General features: G+C 31.0%; 1 protein-coding gene and 1 long non-coding RNA gene across 2 annotated transcripts; both read right to left on the bottom strand.

Annotated features, from left to right (window-relative positions):
• Positions 1 to 28: 28 nt before the first annotated feature.
• Positions 29 to 514, bottom strand: LOC136977126 (uncharacterized). Its single transcript, XR_010881040.1, has 3 exons — positions 417 to 514; positions 182 to 344; positions 29 to 108 (listed from the first exon to the last, which is right to left on the bottom strand). It is a non-coding gene; the product is annotated as an uncharacterized lncRNA (long non-coding RNA).
• A 976-nt stretch (positions 515 to 1,490) lies between these two features.
• LOC136977124 (uncharacterized) lies at positions 1,491 to 14,793 on the bottom strand. Its single transcript, XM_067272562.1, has 8 exons — positions 14,630 to 14,793; positions 10,032 to 10,251; positions 5,114 to 5,222; positions 4,802 to 4,889; positions 2,693 to 2,787; positions 2,399 to 2,572; positions 1,614 to 1,707; positions 1,491 to 1,545 (listed from the first exon to the last, which is right to left on the bottom strand). Exons 1-8 carry the CDS (start codon positions 14,791 to 14,793, stop codon positions 1,491 to 1,493), a joined length of 999 nt encoding a protein of 332 aa, XP_067128663.1.
• Positions 14,794 to 17,030: the final 2,237 nt, after the last annotated feature.

The raw sequence follows: 17,030 nt of genomic DNA, 5'->3' as shown, positions 1-17,030 counted from the left end.
TAACCATATAAGAAATTTATCTCCTTACCTATCACACAGGAATAACAATGGTGCTGTCATAATCGTTAATTGCAACAAATCACTCATAAACCATAAATGGAACAAAAACTGCAATTTAAAAAAGTACGCAGATTAAAAATATAATAAAAATATCTATCGAAATGAAATTTGGAACAATTACCTTATATGGATAATTCATATAAATGTGAGTATGAAATACAAATTCCCACCAATGTCGTTCTGCAAATTCAGCCTCACGTTTAACCTCTTCCCAATATGGACCATCGCCCAAAAGAGGTAAAATAATCATCGTGGCCACAACACAAAGAACTGGTAGTGTTAACCTGAAAAATTTTAGTGCATTTTACATAAGTAAAAGCTTTTTTTATGCAAGGGTTTCATTTTATTTATTTTACCTGATTGCTCTGTTTATTATGAATTGCACATGTTGCATCTTTGAATTGGCTTTTTGTTTTTGTGGGTAAAATATCAGTAATCCACTAAATAAAAGAAATAAATATAAATCATTTAATCAGGTATTTTATTATACAGCAACTCATAACATCGTAATTGAAATTTACAATAAATTTCACTACTATTACAAATATATATACTAAGTTAGTATTTGCAAGAAGATAAATAGTTATAAAACAGTAACTATGGATGGTTATAATTATAGTATCGTTATAAATAAACACTGCGTACCAAGATATTTAGCAGTCGATATGCAACCGAATTTTGTACGATGACATTTCAGTATAGTTAATTGTGGTCCCCTGATCCTTAGTCTTTTCATATCTGGTCTCGGCTTTCACCTTCGTTCTCGAGATTAAGAAAGAACAGACACACAGCCATCCAGGAAATTTATAGATGTACAATTTTTTATATTTGTATTTTCTGAAAATGATGACTATCATGTTCAACGGCTGATTATAATTAAACGTATGTAGTGGTTTAAACTTCAAAATGAAGACCACATTAAATAGTATTCTTTGCATGAATAACTCTCACAATTGTCTGATTGTTTTGCACAAATATACTGTTAAAATGCTATATTGTTATATTTTCGATCTGAGCTTTTCATCACATGACGTGTAATGTCACGGATCCAAATTTAATGGAAGTTAAAGTGGTAAGTGTTTAAATATACAAAATTAAAAAAACATTTTAAAATAGACAATACATAAAAGTGTCTATTCCCTTCGTCTTTTCTCACACAGATGAAGAAATCAAGAATTTCACACAAGAGTCGGCTTTTTATTTGAAACAACTCTTCCGCATCAATATGTAAAGCTTTGAAATATTTCATTACGCGACGGCACAATTAAAAAGTGATAAATGCATCTGATAAAATTACATTTTAAGCATCTTCTTCTTCAATTTTGTGTGTTAAAATTTATTTGGCCTGGCAACTGTTTTATCAAACGCTAAATATCTCTTCACAGAGCGTTTAATATAAATGCTTTAATTACGGCCACCTGCTATTTGATTTAAGACACATAAAGTGAAGCAAACTTGTTAAAATTTAAATAAAATTGCACGAATCTAAATTGGCGTAATTATCTTAATTTTTTTTTTATTTTTTGAATTGAACAGGTTTGCGTGCATCTTACCTGATTAAAAAAAAACTTTCAATGAATACAAATGATTTTGCAGCAATTTCTCTTGGTATGTAAGGCATTATTTTTGATTTATTTATATGTTTTTCTGCAATAAAGTTTAAAATAATATTTGAAAATTATTTATTTATTAATGTTAAGTTTATATTTTAACACTACGTTAGATACAAGAAACGTCAGTCAAAATATTAATGCTACCGAAATGAAGAAACACAACGTAAAAGTTGGATTGATAGACTTTGATAAAGTTGAGAAAATTCTTAACTAATGAAGAAGTTGTATTACAGATTTTTCTAACAGGAATTTATTTAATTAACAATATAAAATTTTTAGAATTAGACAACATGAAAGTATCAAATTTAGCAAATATATAGTGATATTTGGTGAGGCATTACGTAGCAACATTAGGTTTTGTTATGTTTTGTTTTTGTTTGCTTACGATAAAGCGATCTAACAAGAAGGATATCTTCCAGAACAATTTTCTACAGGAAAAAACTCTTATTTAGGTGTTATGAACGTGCAGGAAACCCGATTATGTTCACATTGTATAAATAGAAACCACTGAACTCTACTTCAGTGGTTTAGTTCACTCGGCCACTGATGGACCAATTGGTAGAGTCAACAAATAAATAAATGCCTCACCAAATTGTCAAACTTATTAACATCTAAGAATAATGTCATAAAATATAATTCTGATATTGGCAAAAGACTTGTCTAGTAAATTATATTTTAGGAGTTCGAAAAATAACAACGTATTGCATATCACAAAACGTAATTACCGAAAGCGGTCGGTATTATTTCAGAAGTTGTCAAAACGTGACCAAATATAATACAATTTAACAGTAAAACTTTGATTCCACTTAACGCTTTTGTCTTCTCGTAAATGCTGCTGGAAAACAGTTTACTTGCAGTGGTGAGTGCGGATATCGAAACGACAATGTCAAATATTCTTTCTATAAGTATGAATTGTTAAATTATTTAATAAAATTGCAAAGTATAAAAATTATCTGCGGAATAAACTTTAAACATAAACATTTATATGTTTCTTCACAAAATATATGCAATTCACTTACCGTTTATCTTTTCCTTGCTAACTATTTGTAATTTTAACAAAGCATCAACGGTTGTTGCTAAGATTACGCAGGTTATTAAAGTGCCAAACATTGTTCTAAAATAAAAATAAATTTTTTGTCAAGAGCTTTGTTTAACTGTCGTACCGTTATCTGAAGAATAGGATATTATTTTCCAATAACAATTAAGAGTGTAAAAAGTGTGAAAACCGATCACTTCTAATAAATTATTTGATTGTAGTTAAGTACAGGAACATTATATTAGTAATTACAGTATGTTTGGAAATATTAATGTAAAGCGAAAAGAATTGTAACAGTTCTTTATTGTTCTATTTTTTAAATAAACCATTTTCACCATTTAAATGATTTATATCTAATAGATGTAAAAGCAGTATTTAATAAGAAAATTGGTTAATGTTACTTATAGTTCCAAGATGGCGGCTCGTCTCCGTTTCCAGCAAACAGAAGAAGGGAAACAGTGGGGACGCACGTTCTAGCCTAACCTATTCTAATAAATTACCATAATTATTACCAACAAAATTATTGGAATAGGTTAGGTTAGAACGTGCGTCCCCACTGTTTCATTGCTGGAATCAAACGAGCCGCCATCTTGGAACCATAGGTAACATTAACCAAAAATTAATTTAGTAAAATATTTAAGTTGGTTCTAAAAGTTCGACACTGAACGCTTAGCAACAATTACTTGATGTCTCGTAATATGTCTCGTAAATTTGAAGCATTCGTAATACATCGTTTCGACGATTTTCAATGAAAGATTTACAGGAATTTATGCTTTGATTCAAAGTAAGCTCCCAGTGAAAGATTCTCGATGACAGAAAACGTTTTTGATAAAAATTTAATAAAAATAACGACAGTCTGAAAAGTACTAAAGATCTAAAAACAACCGCAGCTCAATTCGACTTTAAACCCATTGTGTTCAAGATCTGGTCGAAAACAATGATACAACACAAAGCTGTTTAAATAATTAAGCATTTGATAATCGAAAATCAGAAAATAATCAAATGAGTGGTTGTTGAAGAAATTACTGTATCATACAGGCTGTGTCATCTTCCATATAGGTTTTGGCTTTAAAACAACCAGCATATTTGATTCTCGGATATGGAAGCAGTAGCAAAAAAAAACCTGCAAATCTTTTGCAAAACAGGCTTTAAATAGCTGAAAACAAAAAGGTATGGACAGGTAATGACGTAATAATCAGCAGAGTGTCTTAAATTTTTAGGTAAGATCCCTAAATAAAGCGTTAATCAAATCGAAAGTCGATCGTTCTATCAACCTATTCTATAGATTAAGCGCTAAATGTATTTTCCTTTTTACAGAATTAAAGATAATCCAAAAACATGAAAATAAAGATAATTATCAAATGGAAAGTTTTGAGCATCCTGCAAAAGAATGGATTTTCTGCGTGTTTCCAGAAGTAAAGAATAAAAAATATATGGAAGAGTTTGTTAGATGTAGGAAGAACCTAAATTAAATTATTAAAATATTTTTTTGTGTTTTGCCATTATCTGCAAAGTTTTAAAAATATTTGATCATATTTTGTAAATTTAAAAATTTAAATAACTTTTTCGGTATTTCTGTAAATTATTGGAAAATTTGTTTTCACGACAATCTATCTTCAAACAGTATTAAGAGAGAAACATTTCACTTAAGCTAAGGCATTACAGACAAGAAAGTCAAACCAGTCAAACTATGTCATTAATAGTTGAAAAGTTCATTTAATGAACGTTAAGATTGTAAACCACGTCATGATCTATCACTATTATTTCGAATTATTTGTCATTTTTATATTATGACTCTGTAAATCATGCTTTTCTGATCTATCTGACTCCTTTCAAGAAAAATGTTCAAATTTAAATAACGTGACTTCCGGTTTGCATAAGAAGTTCATATATAGTTAATTGAGGTTTCCTGATGAAAGGATTCCGTAGTTTTTCTCGATTTCATCTATCTAACTATCTTTTCAAGATTTAGGAACGACAGCCAGACGGACAAACGAACGATATTCGGTCAGACAATAGTACATATTTACAGGTCTACAATTTTTCAAATAGCAACGCAATAAGTAAAAAGTGAATAGAAAAAATAACTTACAAACAAATTAGTTGAGATACAGAATATTCTTTTTTGTCTTCTTTCGTTTTACAGAATTCTACTTCAATTTTTACGAAATTTCTTAGTACTAAAAAAACACAGCGTAACGTTATACTATTAAAGATAATTGTCAAACATATTACATATTAACATATATTAACTATTAGGTACTGTTTTATATTTTTATAATGTTATAATAGAAGAATGTCTGAGTCATTAAAATTACATTAAATTTATTTTACAAATGTTTTTAAACGTTTCGTCTACAAACAGTATTTAAAGATTTGGAATATTTTACTGTAAAGAACTTACGCCAATTTCCAATATTTTCCAAATCATTTACACTACAGGAATCTGGAATACAAACATCTAAACGGGGCTCGGGCAATCCGCTTAGCGTTTGAGATATAGAAAAAGGTTTCTGGAAATTACAAGAATTACCATTAATTTTTATGTTTTTGAACAACATTGTTTTAGTTTTATATAAGACTGCATTTTTTAAAATATTGTTAAGAATTAAGAAGTAAGCATTAAGGATTAAGAAGCAGCGATCCCATTCATGCTTTGTTTTTAAATGGTACAAATAATAGGCATTAAACATGCCGATAAAAATTCAATGTAACAAAAATTTTGTTGGTAAAAGTTGTTCTTGAACTGATAAAGGCTTTTGGAATTTTATTGTATGTAAATCGTTAAAGACACTAGCTGCTAAACAGAATCATCTAATAATAAGATAATGTGTAACAATATCAAAACGATTCACACAATTCAACAGTTCCGGAGCTGTTGAGTATTTTTTTGCCTCTACAGTAGTGCTGTTTGGTATTTTTACGTCACATTTAGTAGGTCTTTCATTTACGATCTCTATCGGTACCTGAAATTGAACAATGATAGCTACTCTTTGTTCCAACGCATACGCTTATGTGCCCAAGATGCCTGCACTATAAGGTGAATATTTGTGTTTTTCTGGATTGTCATGACTGACATTCCTTAGATATTAATTGCACTTGAAGCTTAACTGTTTAGGGAGAACTTATTTCCGTTTTTAGTAGAATGTTGTTAGTTTTATTAGGAATATCAGGGTCTGTTTAGGGGTTTCCTCAACAGAAGATTGACATCATTACTTTTAGCGAGCTCGTAGCAGTTTTCACTAATGTAATGGGCATTATCACATAAGACATCATTTTTACCATTCTACACACGAACAAATCGCGGATTAAATCTTGTTTCTACTGTTTAAGTGGATTTCATCGTAAATCAGCATATAAACGATTAATATTAAAAATTATACTGTACTGACGCTGCTTATAAACGTCTGTAATACAATGTACAGAGGTGTCGTGATTGTTATGATGACAGTGAGACATGGATATAGATAGGATTTAAGACAGAGAAGCCTCATTTCTGTAAATAAAATGAGGTAGTTGAGGAAAAATGTTTAGAGAGACTAGGAAGCTCCGCATGAAAAATGGGGATATCGTAAAGAAAGTGTCTGAATAAAAAGGTCATATTAATTAAATGTGGGCAACTTTAAAGTACTTTTTTCATGTTGAAAAAATAATAAAAAGCGAAAAATTATTTATTGCGTCATCGTCACATATCCCAGTTGCATCTTTCAGTCATACTTTTAATTAATTTAATTTAAAATATATGCTTTCCAACTCAAATTAGATTATGTAATATTCATATTGGTAATTTCGAATTTTTGCATTTCTTTCCTATCTGCAGCATACTACAGGGTTCTGTATTAAAGATACTTTTTTTTCTCAGCTTACATAGATAAATTACTCATTAATTTGTCCTCTAGAATAATTGCTTATGCAGATGACATTAAAATTTTATGGAACGAGCCCTCCTCCTTCAAGCTGATATTAACTCTTTACGCTCCACATTTGCTAGTTTTAAATAAATATATAAATAACGTAGTACTGTAGTGCCTTACCTCTATACATCATACTTTTCCGTTAGGTCAAATTGCAGCATAAAAACACCCCGTATGTATGTAACCGAACTATTCTGCGAAAAGTAAATTTCCTCTTCACTTTCTTGTTGGGAATATCACAATCTAGTATTTTAGTTAGACGTGTATGATGCAGTTATTTTTATACTGAATTCTTGTATATATAATTACAACATATTTTGTTACTGTAATTAGTGTCAAAGAGTCCCGAGTATTGGTGTAAACTCTGTCACAGGTTGTACTTTTTTCTGAAGAGGGATCGGTGAAAACTCTGATCCGAAAATTCATTTAAAAAAGTATCTGAGAAGTAAATTGTCTTCTGAGTAATTCTTGAACTCGAGTGAACGTCGGATTCGAAAGAAATTATGTTTCTGTTTATTCGTCCTAAAATCTGTTTTACGTAGTTATAAATGGGTATTACAGTATATTATTCAACAGCATTTGCTGTCAGAAAGTCAACAGATTGTTTGGGCTAGCAAATAATAGCTTTTAGCAGTGGCGTGTCGTCATTGGAAGCGATGGAAGCGCCGCTTCCACCTTCCAATGACCTTTCCTTGTATTTTATAAAATATAAATTTTCATATTTTAACGTACTTTGAATTAATTAAAATTAATATTTTATTATAACTGCATTATGTATCTTTTACAAATTTCTATACTACATGTGAAAAGAAACGATAAGATTGCTATTGTATATTCGAATAATTCAGTGGCGGAAGTAATGTCGAAACCAGGTGTTTCCAATCAGCCAGATTATAGGCATTGGCGCATGCGCTTTACAGAGCACCAACGTCACGGTTTAGCTGGAAGACGCGACACAGGCGTAAAGCGTCCAACTCTATATCCTAGAGCGGTTGTGGGCTGTTAGCCGCCTGCTAGATATTCGGCCACCCTCGCCCGATTATGTGAATCATGAGCAAATTAGATCAACGGCGGGCAACCCCCGGCCCGCGGGCCAGCTACGGTTCGCGAAAAGTTTCTATCCGGCCCGCGAGATCTTTAATAGATTATTAAATTGGAAAAATAACTAATTAATAGTTACTTTTCCAATTCTTTGTAATTTTCGAAAACGATAACAGAAATAAATGTAGTAATTAACTTTTTATTTATTTATTTCATATTTGCAGACTAAAAAAATTACGAGTCACAAGAAGGCGCCAATTAACTACTACGGCCCGCGGAAAAAACGTAAAATTTATTCTGGCCCATGTTATAAAAAAGGTTGCCCACCCTAGACTAGATTTATAACTTAACCCAACCGATAGGAATTTACTGGCATGTTTTTATGATAGTTCTGTATAGTTGACAGGAGTTTTAAAAAAAATCCATTAAAATATTTGATATATTTATTCCGCGTTTATTCTGCTCTCCCTTCTTATATTACTTACGGATTTCAATGTTAAACCGGTGATATTACGATTTAGTATGTCTCATCTGTAAGGGGATGCAGAAAGAACGTGTACAATTCTTGTACAATGTTAAAAAAATTAACTGTTACTTTGTCATCATCTTTACAACCAAATTTAATGAATGAAATGCACAAGGTACAAAAAAGCTCTGGAATTTATTTTCCTTAAATTTACGATTTATGTACCGGTTGTCATAAAAATTTCTTTCCACTTCTTTCCTAAGACTACAGATATTCAAGTACAAAGTAACCGGTTTCGACTTATTTCTATTTAAGAAGTAGTTAAATAATTAAGCAATTAGGGAATTAGTAACATAAATAAAAGAGATGAAAGAGCCGATGATGAAAGAGCCGAAATTTTACTTAAACAGAAGCTTAACTGAACCAATCTCTTGCCGAGTACAGTGGGGTCTGATCTCTTCATAATATTAGATGTAATAAAGACAAATTTCTCCAGTTCAATGAGAGTGACCGAAAAGTTGTAAATTTTGGAAATTTCCGTGAACACTTGGTCCTAAAACGAATTAGTTAGAAAACGAACGACGGACAATCTGTTCAGTTTAACATATTTAGATTTTTACAGTTATGGCGAGAAACGTTTAAAATCTACAACAACCCTGTCGCGTCCTTTGAGATATACTAGTGATGCGACAAAAGAGGCATTTGACATTGACCGGTATCGGCACCCTCGGGATTTGGCACGCACACACTTACCTAGACAGTCTCCGATTTATTCATTAGCCACTCGTAGGGAGTTATTTCACTAAGTGGATTGTTTTAAGATTTAAAAAGTAAAGAATATTTAGTTATTTTTATGTACGTTTCTTCACAAAGTTATATTTAATTATAAGTTTCTTTGAAAGTATATTCATACAACTGAAGAATTTTTTGTACTAGGCATGTATATATTCATCACACATTTTGTTTTATCAAGTAAGTTTTCTGATAATTTTAATTTTAGCCCTTATATCGTGGCTAGTGATTAAAAAATTTATTTTAAAAAAGTTTTGGCTCGAGACCATATAATGAAAAAGAAAACATTATTAAAAGAGAAAGACCAATGCCTAAATTAAATATAAATACGTCAACAAAAAATTTCGACATTTTGACGATAAAATTCATGACGAATGACGATTCTTTCGTAAAATTTAAGCAATTTGGAAATCAAAGAGGAATAGAATTTAACATTGGTAGACAATATAAAATAAATATTGAAAATTATAACGAGATAATTACGATTAATAGATATATCTAAATTAGATAGACGTTATATGTTTTTTCTCAAAGCGAGAATTGGCATTTAGAGGGCGTAGGGAATTTATTGAATCTAATAACGGAGGTAATTATATTGAACTTTCTTATTTATTAAGTACGTCGGATAATCTATTAAAAATACATTTAAAGAAGTATACGGTTTTTACTGGCTTATCGAACAAACGAATACGAACGGGCCCTGACGCGCAATTAATTGATTGCCCCTGTAAGTCGGCTTCTTACAGAAACACAGCTTCCCTATCATCAAATGTCACGGCATGCCACTGGCTTTTAGTATAGGCAACAGTGAACCACCAACTTACTACAGTATTTCTTACAAAGGTCGAAAGTTGTATATGAGTAATTTATTATCGAAGTTAATAAAAATTCACAACAGAAATTAGAATTTGGCACGATGTTTGCATAATTTCTTCATTACAGCATTTTTTTAACGTGGTCACAATATTAAACGATGGTGTGAAATACAACGTTATTGAGAAACTTCATTGTATTGTACTGTGTTTAATTAAGTTAGTTTTGTAGCTAACTGACTTAATTACTTTTGTTAATGAAAAATAACAAATACAAAATTATCGTTATATACTCACAAGAAGATTTTTCAGTAATCGAACGATTGTGATGTCGGACGAAGAAATCATCTGTATTGTATCTTTTCGTAACTTTGGCAATTTCATAAGAACTGAACAGAATTTTCCTCTGATGACTTTATATTCCATGGTTTTAATGTCAAGGCATTGATCGTAATCACCTTGCAACCACAATGTCGCTCGTAAAAATCCGAGGGAAGTTTGCCGATAGAATCCAATACTGAAACAACAAACTGTACTTTAAACATAGAAAAAAAAACATTACAAACGAGTTGCTTAACTTTCCAGCAATATACAATACAAAAAATATCTGTTACGATATTTTATAGAAAACGTTTTTTGTATAATTAATTATCATAAAATGGCAAAAAGCTTAATTTTGAGAATAAAATGTGCGAGATCCGTGGATTACAAGATTAATTATTGTAAAATATTATAACAGAATATTTTATTTCTTTGGTAAAATTTTAACAAAAAAGATGTACATTTTTCGTTTCCAAAAAAGGGAGGAAGCGAACTTCCTTTTTGTTACTGACTAAAAATTACTCATTGTCCTCAGATGCTGAGTCAGTTACCCAGCCATCCCTATAAAAAGGGTAGATTTCCTGCCTTTGCGCGCAGTTCATCAGAGATTTACCGAGACCCGAACTGGCCACATAAGCGCAGTTCTTAAAAGACAGAAATTGCCGTTATAACTAGGCAGTCTTCCACAGTATTGAAAGCGCCATATAGAAGATATAAACCATAATGTATATTGAGCGCATAGAAGATTGACTGTCCCGGTCCACATTATCCATCTCTCAAGTTCCTCATAGAAGACCACGACTACGAATATTACATAATTCGAGGTAATATAATTTAATGTGTATGTAAGCTCTCTCTCTCGTGATTAGAGTAGTTATAAGATATTAAAGATTTTTTAATTTTTGTATTCAGTTCTTTTAAATGTTATTAAATTCTTGTTAACGTTTTTAATATGATGTCATTCTTAACTCGAATTCGAGCAAACAGCCTTTCTACTTACTCGCGACTCTTCCACTCGAAATTCCTCGCGAACGAGTATTAGCGTGCCTAACGCTATAACTAGGCTGGTGTCAGGAAAAACAACTTACAGGGGATCCTCACGGAATCCTGTTTCTCATTAAAGTCTTAGGAAACCATCCTTCGATGCAGAGGGCCAGTTTACGCGACTGGACAGTCGATTAAGTGGTATACGAGTATTTTCCAACTCCATACCCTGGCTAGCCCCTCACAAGTGTATTTCATGAAATAAAAATTGTAAATGCTAATAACAAGTAAAACTCTGCATTTAATTCGACTCTACTCTCAATATGTCAAACAGCCCCGCTATCTCCATATTCTTTTTACCTTTAACCAAAATTTACTAGCGTCCATCCTCCTAACACGCAAAGCTCACGACAAAAAGCATATCATTTTTTTAAGCTTTAAAGAGGATAAACAAAATCGCGCCGTCCTCTCACACATCGATCTATATATATATATACAGAAAAAAAACACCGAATTGTTCTGCATTTTTGACGGTTACGGTTTACCCGAGACCAGAAATATAAAAATCTTGAGAAGTCATTTTTGATCCACCGCCATACTTTTCCTCTGTTATATAAAATAGTGGAGAAAGGATTCTAACCGTTCTCGGTTCTACAAGATTTGTAATAAAATAATTTTTGAATAAACAATTATAGTATTTCTCGTTATACATGTCATCTTTATTATAAATAGTGTCATGGAAACTTGACTTTCGGGCGTTTGAATATGAGAAGTTCGCTTCGAATTTAGACAACAGAGGTGATAGATAATGTGCAGCAATATTTTTCTGAAGAAAAACAGAAAGTATAATCGATATTGCAAGTAATTTAAATAAAACAGCGGACAGACACGACTACCAACATCAGTTGTTCGATGGTAACCACTATTTTGATAGAAGGAATATGTAGTATATAGTTAGGTGATACGTGGGTGAACGAGCAGCACGTTGTATCAAAATGCATTTTATACTGACATATATAAAAGTGAAAATCTGATAATAATAGTTGTTAAAAACAGCTTAGTTTTTAGAATAGGGACGAGTTTGATTTAATAAAAAAGTTTAAATGCCAATTAGGTATAAAATTTTTATTAATTATGTCAACCTAACTCGAGATAATTCACTTTCACATCTTTAATGTTCAAATACAAAAATTTAGTTGTGTCAATTCCCCTATATAAAACCTCTTTTGTAAAATTTCACAAATTTTCGACTAAAGACACAAGAGCTATTTATTAATCTGCAAAACGACGTACAAACTCATATCCTCCACAAACACATCCTTACACATTTGTCGACGTTTCAACGTCTTCCGAGTCAATAAATATTATAAAACTGACGATCACTTTTTGACAGAACGTCGTACTTTCCCTCTGTTGTATATAATAACCAAAAAGGGGTTAGATTTACCTATGGTATACAAAATGGCGGATCGTCTCTAATTTTAGCAAACAGTGGGGATGCACGTTCTAACCTAACCTAACCTATTCTAATAATTTGGTTGGTAATAATTATGCTAATTTATTACAATAGGTTAGGTTAGGTTAGAACGTGCATCCCCACTGTTTCCTTTCTTCTGTTTGCTGGAATTAGAGACGAGCCGCCATTTTGTATACCATAGGTAAATTTAACCCAAAAAAAGTAATTAACACAGCTAACGGGAAAGTCGTGCTTCCGTTTAATGAAAAAAGCGAAATTCACATATCGCCTGATATATTAATTAAGCGAAAAGTGCTGTCATCATGAATGGGCTAATTGTTGAATGTCAGGCGTGGCTTTTTCTCGAATTTCTTCTTTCTATGGATATAGTAGAAAAGATACGTGAAAATTCGTTCTATTTATATTACACTATCCAGAAAAAACAATAATAACAAAAGAGTTAATTTAAAAAGTCACGTTTCAGTTCAGTTAAATGTAATATAGAGTTAAGCTTCAGCTATAATTTTACACAAGTATTACTAATATACTTGCAAAATTAAATAGATAATTAAAGAAATTCATAAATATAATGGAAAAATCTAGTGTTTTGCTCTAGATCAGCGGTTCCCATTAGCGGTTCCCATTTTTCATTAGCGTACCCCGTGACATGTCATTTCTCTAGATTGTACCCCTCATTTAAGAAATTTAGTGAGTAACCGTATTGTTAATTTTACATGTTGTAACTTTAAATTAAAAAAAAAGTAATTTATAATGTCGATAAAAAGAATATATTTATGTTCATACATTTAAAAATCAATACATTTACAATACAAATATAATAACAAATATAAAAATTATAATAAAAATAAAATTGCAGGAAAAAAACTAACTTGAGAGTTAATTTCACATGTTGTAACTTTTGTATTAAAGGAGTTCAGTGTGAGCCTTGTCCTTGTTTATTCTCGCATAATTTTTTTATGTCAGGTTCAACTGATGCGAGGTATAATCTCAAATCTGGATCTGCCTTCAGCTTATTGGGATACTTATTTTTAATATTTAGATAGGAAGAAAAAGCTCTTTCCTCTTAACCTCGCTAATAAAAAATACTTTTTTCAAACAACACGTGGGAATATTGTTGAGAGATAATAATAAACAGCAAGGTTAAGGCTAAAGTTTTAAACGCGAAAACGTGTACGTCGCACGTTCAGCGCCGCTTTCCTGTAAGCCTAGAAGTTTGACAATGGCGTTTGGAAAGTCAGTGGAATCATGCTCGACATTCCAGACGCCATTGTCAAACTTCTAGGCTTACAGAAAAAGCGGCGCTGAACGTCCGACGTACACATTTTCGCGTTTAAAACTTCGGTCTCAACCTCGCTAATATCGGTAACACACCCCACCATCAAAAGTCCATAGCATAATCACTAATCACGCATAATGGTATCCTCACTACTATTGACCGACTGCGCAAAATTTATTGATCTGTTGCATTGTACAATCGGCAGCATAAGTTTTCATTTCTATTGTTGCATTTTGAAATGTATAATAAAGTTTGTGATTGTCGCAAGAAGAGCCGTAACTAGGGTATGGCCAACGTGGCTCTTGCCATAGGCGCCGATTTAATAAAGGCGCCAACGAAAAAGTTTTGAAATAATATGTATTCGAAATTAATAACACAGAAAAACTTCTATAATTATATTTATATAGTATTTATTATCTGTAATTTCTACGAACATATATTTCAGAAATAAACCACCACTTTTATTTTTATTTAATAACAAAAATTAAAAAGACGCCCCATTTTTATTCTTGGCCATAGGCGTCCAAAATCCTAGTTACGGGTATGGTTGCAAGGAACATTTTTACCTAATAATTTTTTAATACTATTAATTTGTGATACATAATATATTATTTTTTCTGCCATAATAACTAACTTTTTTTTGTATCCCTAAACAACCTATCGCTTACCCTTAGGGGTACGCGTACCCCGGATTGGGAAGCGCTGCTCTAAATCGAATGTTTTGTTTCATCTTAAAAAGCATCATTTACTTTCTGTGATATGTATCATAAGAAAACAGTAATATCAAGCATAAAGAATGAAAATGTAAGTGGAAATTAATAATTGTTCAAAACATACTCACAGCTGAAAGTCCAATCTTTCATTTTCATGAAATCTTGCACGAATCGCATTAAACTACTCATACACGAAGAAGATAACGTCACCTCTTCGGACATCTTCAACATATAAGGTAAATTGGACTTGATTACGGATCTTATTAATGTTTTCATTTTTCCATCCATATCTTTAATAAAATCTAAAACTCGTTTACTTTCCTCTCGTGGTTGTGTTTTGTGGTCAAGTGATATATTTATGGATAACAAATGTCCTGGAACCACTAACGAAAACAGTAAGATGTAAAGTGAAGAAAGTATGCTTGTTCTCATATTGTGACTATGTATTTGATTAAGTGTTGTTTAAGTATAGTATTTACAGTCGTAATACACGAGGAAAGTATAGGAAAAATTTTAATGATGCTGACTATTGATAAGAAAAACAATACATCATATTCAGAATTTTAAAGAATAAAATATTTAAACACATTTTTTCAATGAAAAACTATTACAGGTAATTAAAAGTGCATAAATTACTAATAGATTAAAAATGTTAATAATATTTATTAAAAAAAAAACATTATTAAAACATAAATAATAAATGATCCGTTCATTTTTAAAGTGAGCACGTCCATTTTATGTTATTGCTAGATATTTAATTATTTGTATTTGAATGAGTTTAAAAATATTCTTAAGCAGTAATAGCTTATTTTATATTTTTTGTGGTCTTTTTTCATGTAAATTTAATATTCTATAACGGTTATCCGAGTTAGATGGAAAAAATCATAGATTTGGTATGCACTGATTGACTTTCATCATTTTCAAAAGCAATGGATTTGTTGAAAACGTTGATTTTCTTTGAATGAAATATAATTATAGTAACAAATAATTGAATATGTTATTTATTTACTTATTTATTTTATTTTGACATTTCATATTTCTTTTGAAAAGCTACTATAAAAAAAGACAATGAATTCAATTTTATAGGAAGAATTGGATAACATAGGAAAAATATTCAGTAATAAGTTGCATGCATATAATTATATTTCTTAGTTAAGAGGGTACAGATTTTTAAAGTATTCATGATGAATGGGTGCTATATAGAGTAAAAAGTCCATTATATCTTTATTCTTTTCTTTAGTAATAGGCCTAGTTTTCGCACTTAAACCGAAACCCTGTTTTCGTTTAAAATCGAATTTTAAATTGCGAATGTTTTTCCATCGATGTCTCATAAAACAATTTATACGGCGCATTTCTTAAAAATCTTATTCATAAAACATTCAACCAATTGACATTTTCTCCATCAGTATTTCATTTGAGGTTTGGTGTAATAAACTACATTATGATTGCCACATTTCTGTATTAATTTGTAATAAACCTGGGGAACATACAGCAAAGTGGACTGTTTTCAAAATACTTAACTAGAAGTATTTTTGTAATACAATACAGTTCCAAGTTAGAAGTTCGCGGTTTTCAGCAAAACATTCTAGAATAAAAAATTCTTTAGCAATTTTAAACCTTTTTTATTTGTACTTTTCGTGAGACATTTATGGGCTTGGCCGAACTTACGATAGACTACAGAAAAAGACACTATTAATAACAATGGGAGAGAATGAGTAAAGACAATACAGTGATTTCCACTATCAAACAATCTTTATTATCGAGATGGCAGAAAGATATGTATACAATATAAAAACCCTGGTACTATCTATAGAGGAAATATAGTCGAAAATTAAAACAAAACAAATATATTATTTATTTAACCACCTAAAAGAGGTTTGTGGACTGAGAAACAAAGTTGCCATGCCGTTCTATTTCCGACTGTTTACCAGAGTTCAGAATGACCCGGAAAAAATTTAATTTTTATATGTTTTATTTATATGCATTTCAAATCTAACTTTTTGTCGATCGGAAATGCATATAAGTAAAACATATAAAAATTAAATTTCTTCTGGATCATTCCTGAACTGATAGATAATACCCACATTTTTTGTACTTTTTTTCGGGTTATACATCTTAAAACGTGGAGATTTGCAAATCACCCGGAGAAACAAATTTGTCCTATACCAGTACTTTCTCTCGACTTGCATGATTTTACTTTCTTCGTACTTTTTGAAGTAAAAGCACGAGATCTTTACGTATAAGGTACTTAATAGAAAACATTTGCAAAGTCCCTATAGCAAAACTTCTTAAGAAACTTTAGATATGATTAATTTGTTCGTCCTTCAACTAAAATGAATTGCTTACATATTGTCTATTCCTGGCCTTCATTCAATAATTCATTAAAAATTCAGTAAATGACGTACACTGTCATTCATTTATTATTCATAGATTATACAAAGCACAGTGTAAAACATTTAAAAAAAACACGGCAAAAATCTAAGAATTAAAACATAAATTTGTATATATTGTAAACAAACATTGGA

The sequence above is a fragment of the Centruroides vittatus genome, unplaced genomic scaffold (genome assembly GCF_030686945.1).
Source record: "Centruroides vittatus isolate TY-2023 unplaced genomic scaffold, ASM3068694v2 contig_441, whole genome shotgun sequence".
In the NCBI taxonomy this organism is placed as follows: domain Eukaryota; kingdom Metazoa; phylum Arthropoda; class Arachnida; order Scorpiones; family Buthidae; genus Centruroides; species Centruroides vittatus.
This window is presented reverse-complemented; position numbering and strand designations above follow the sequence as displayed.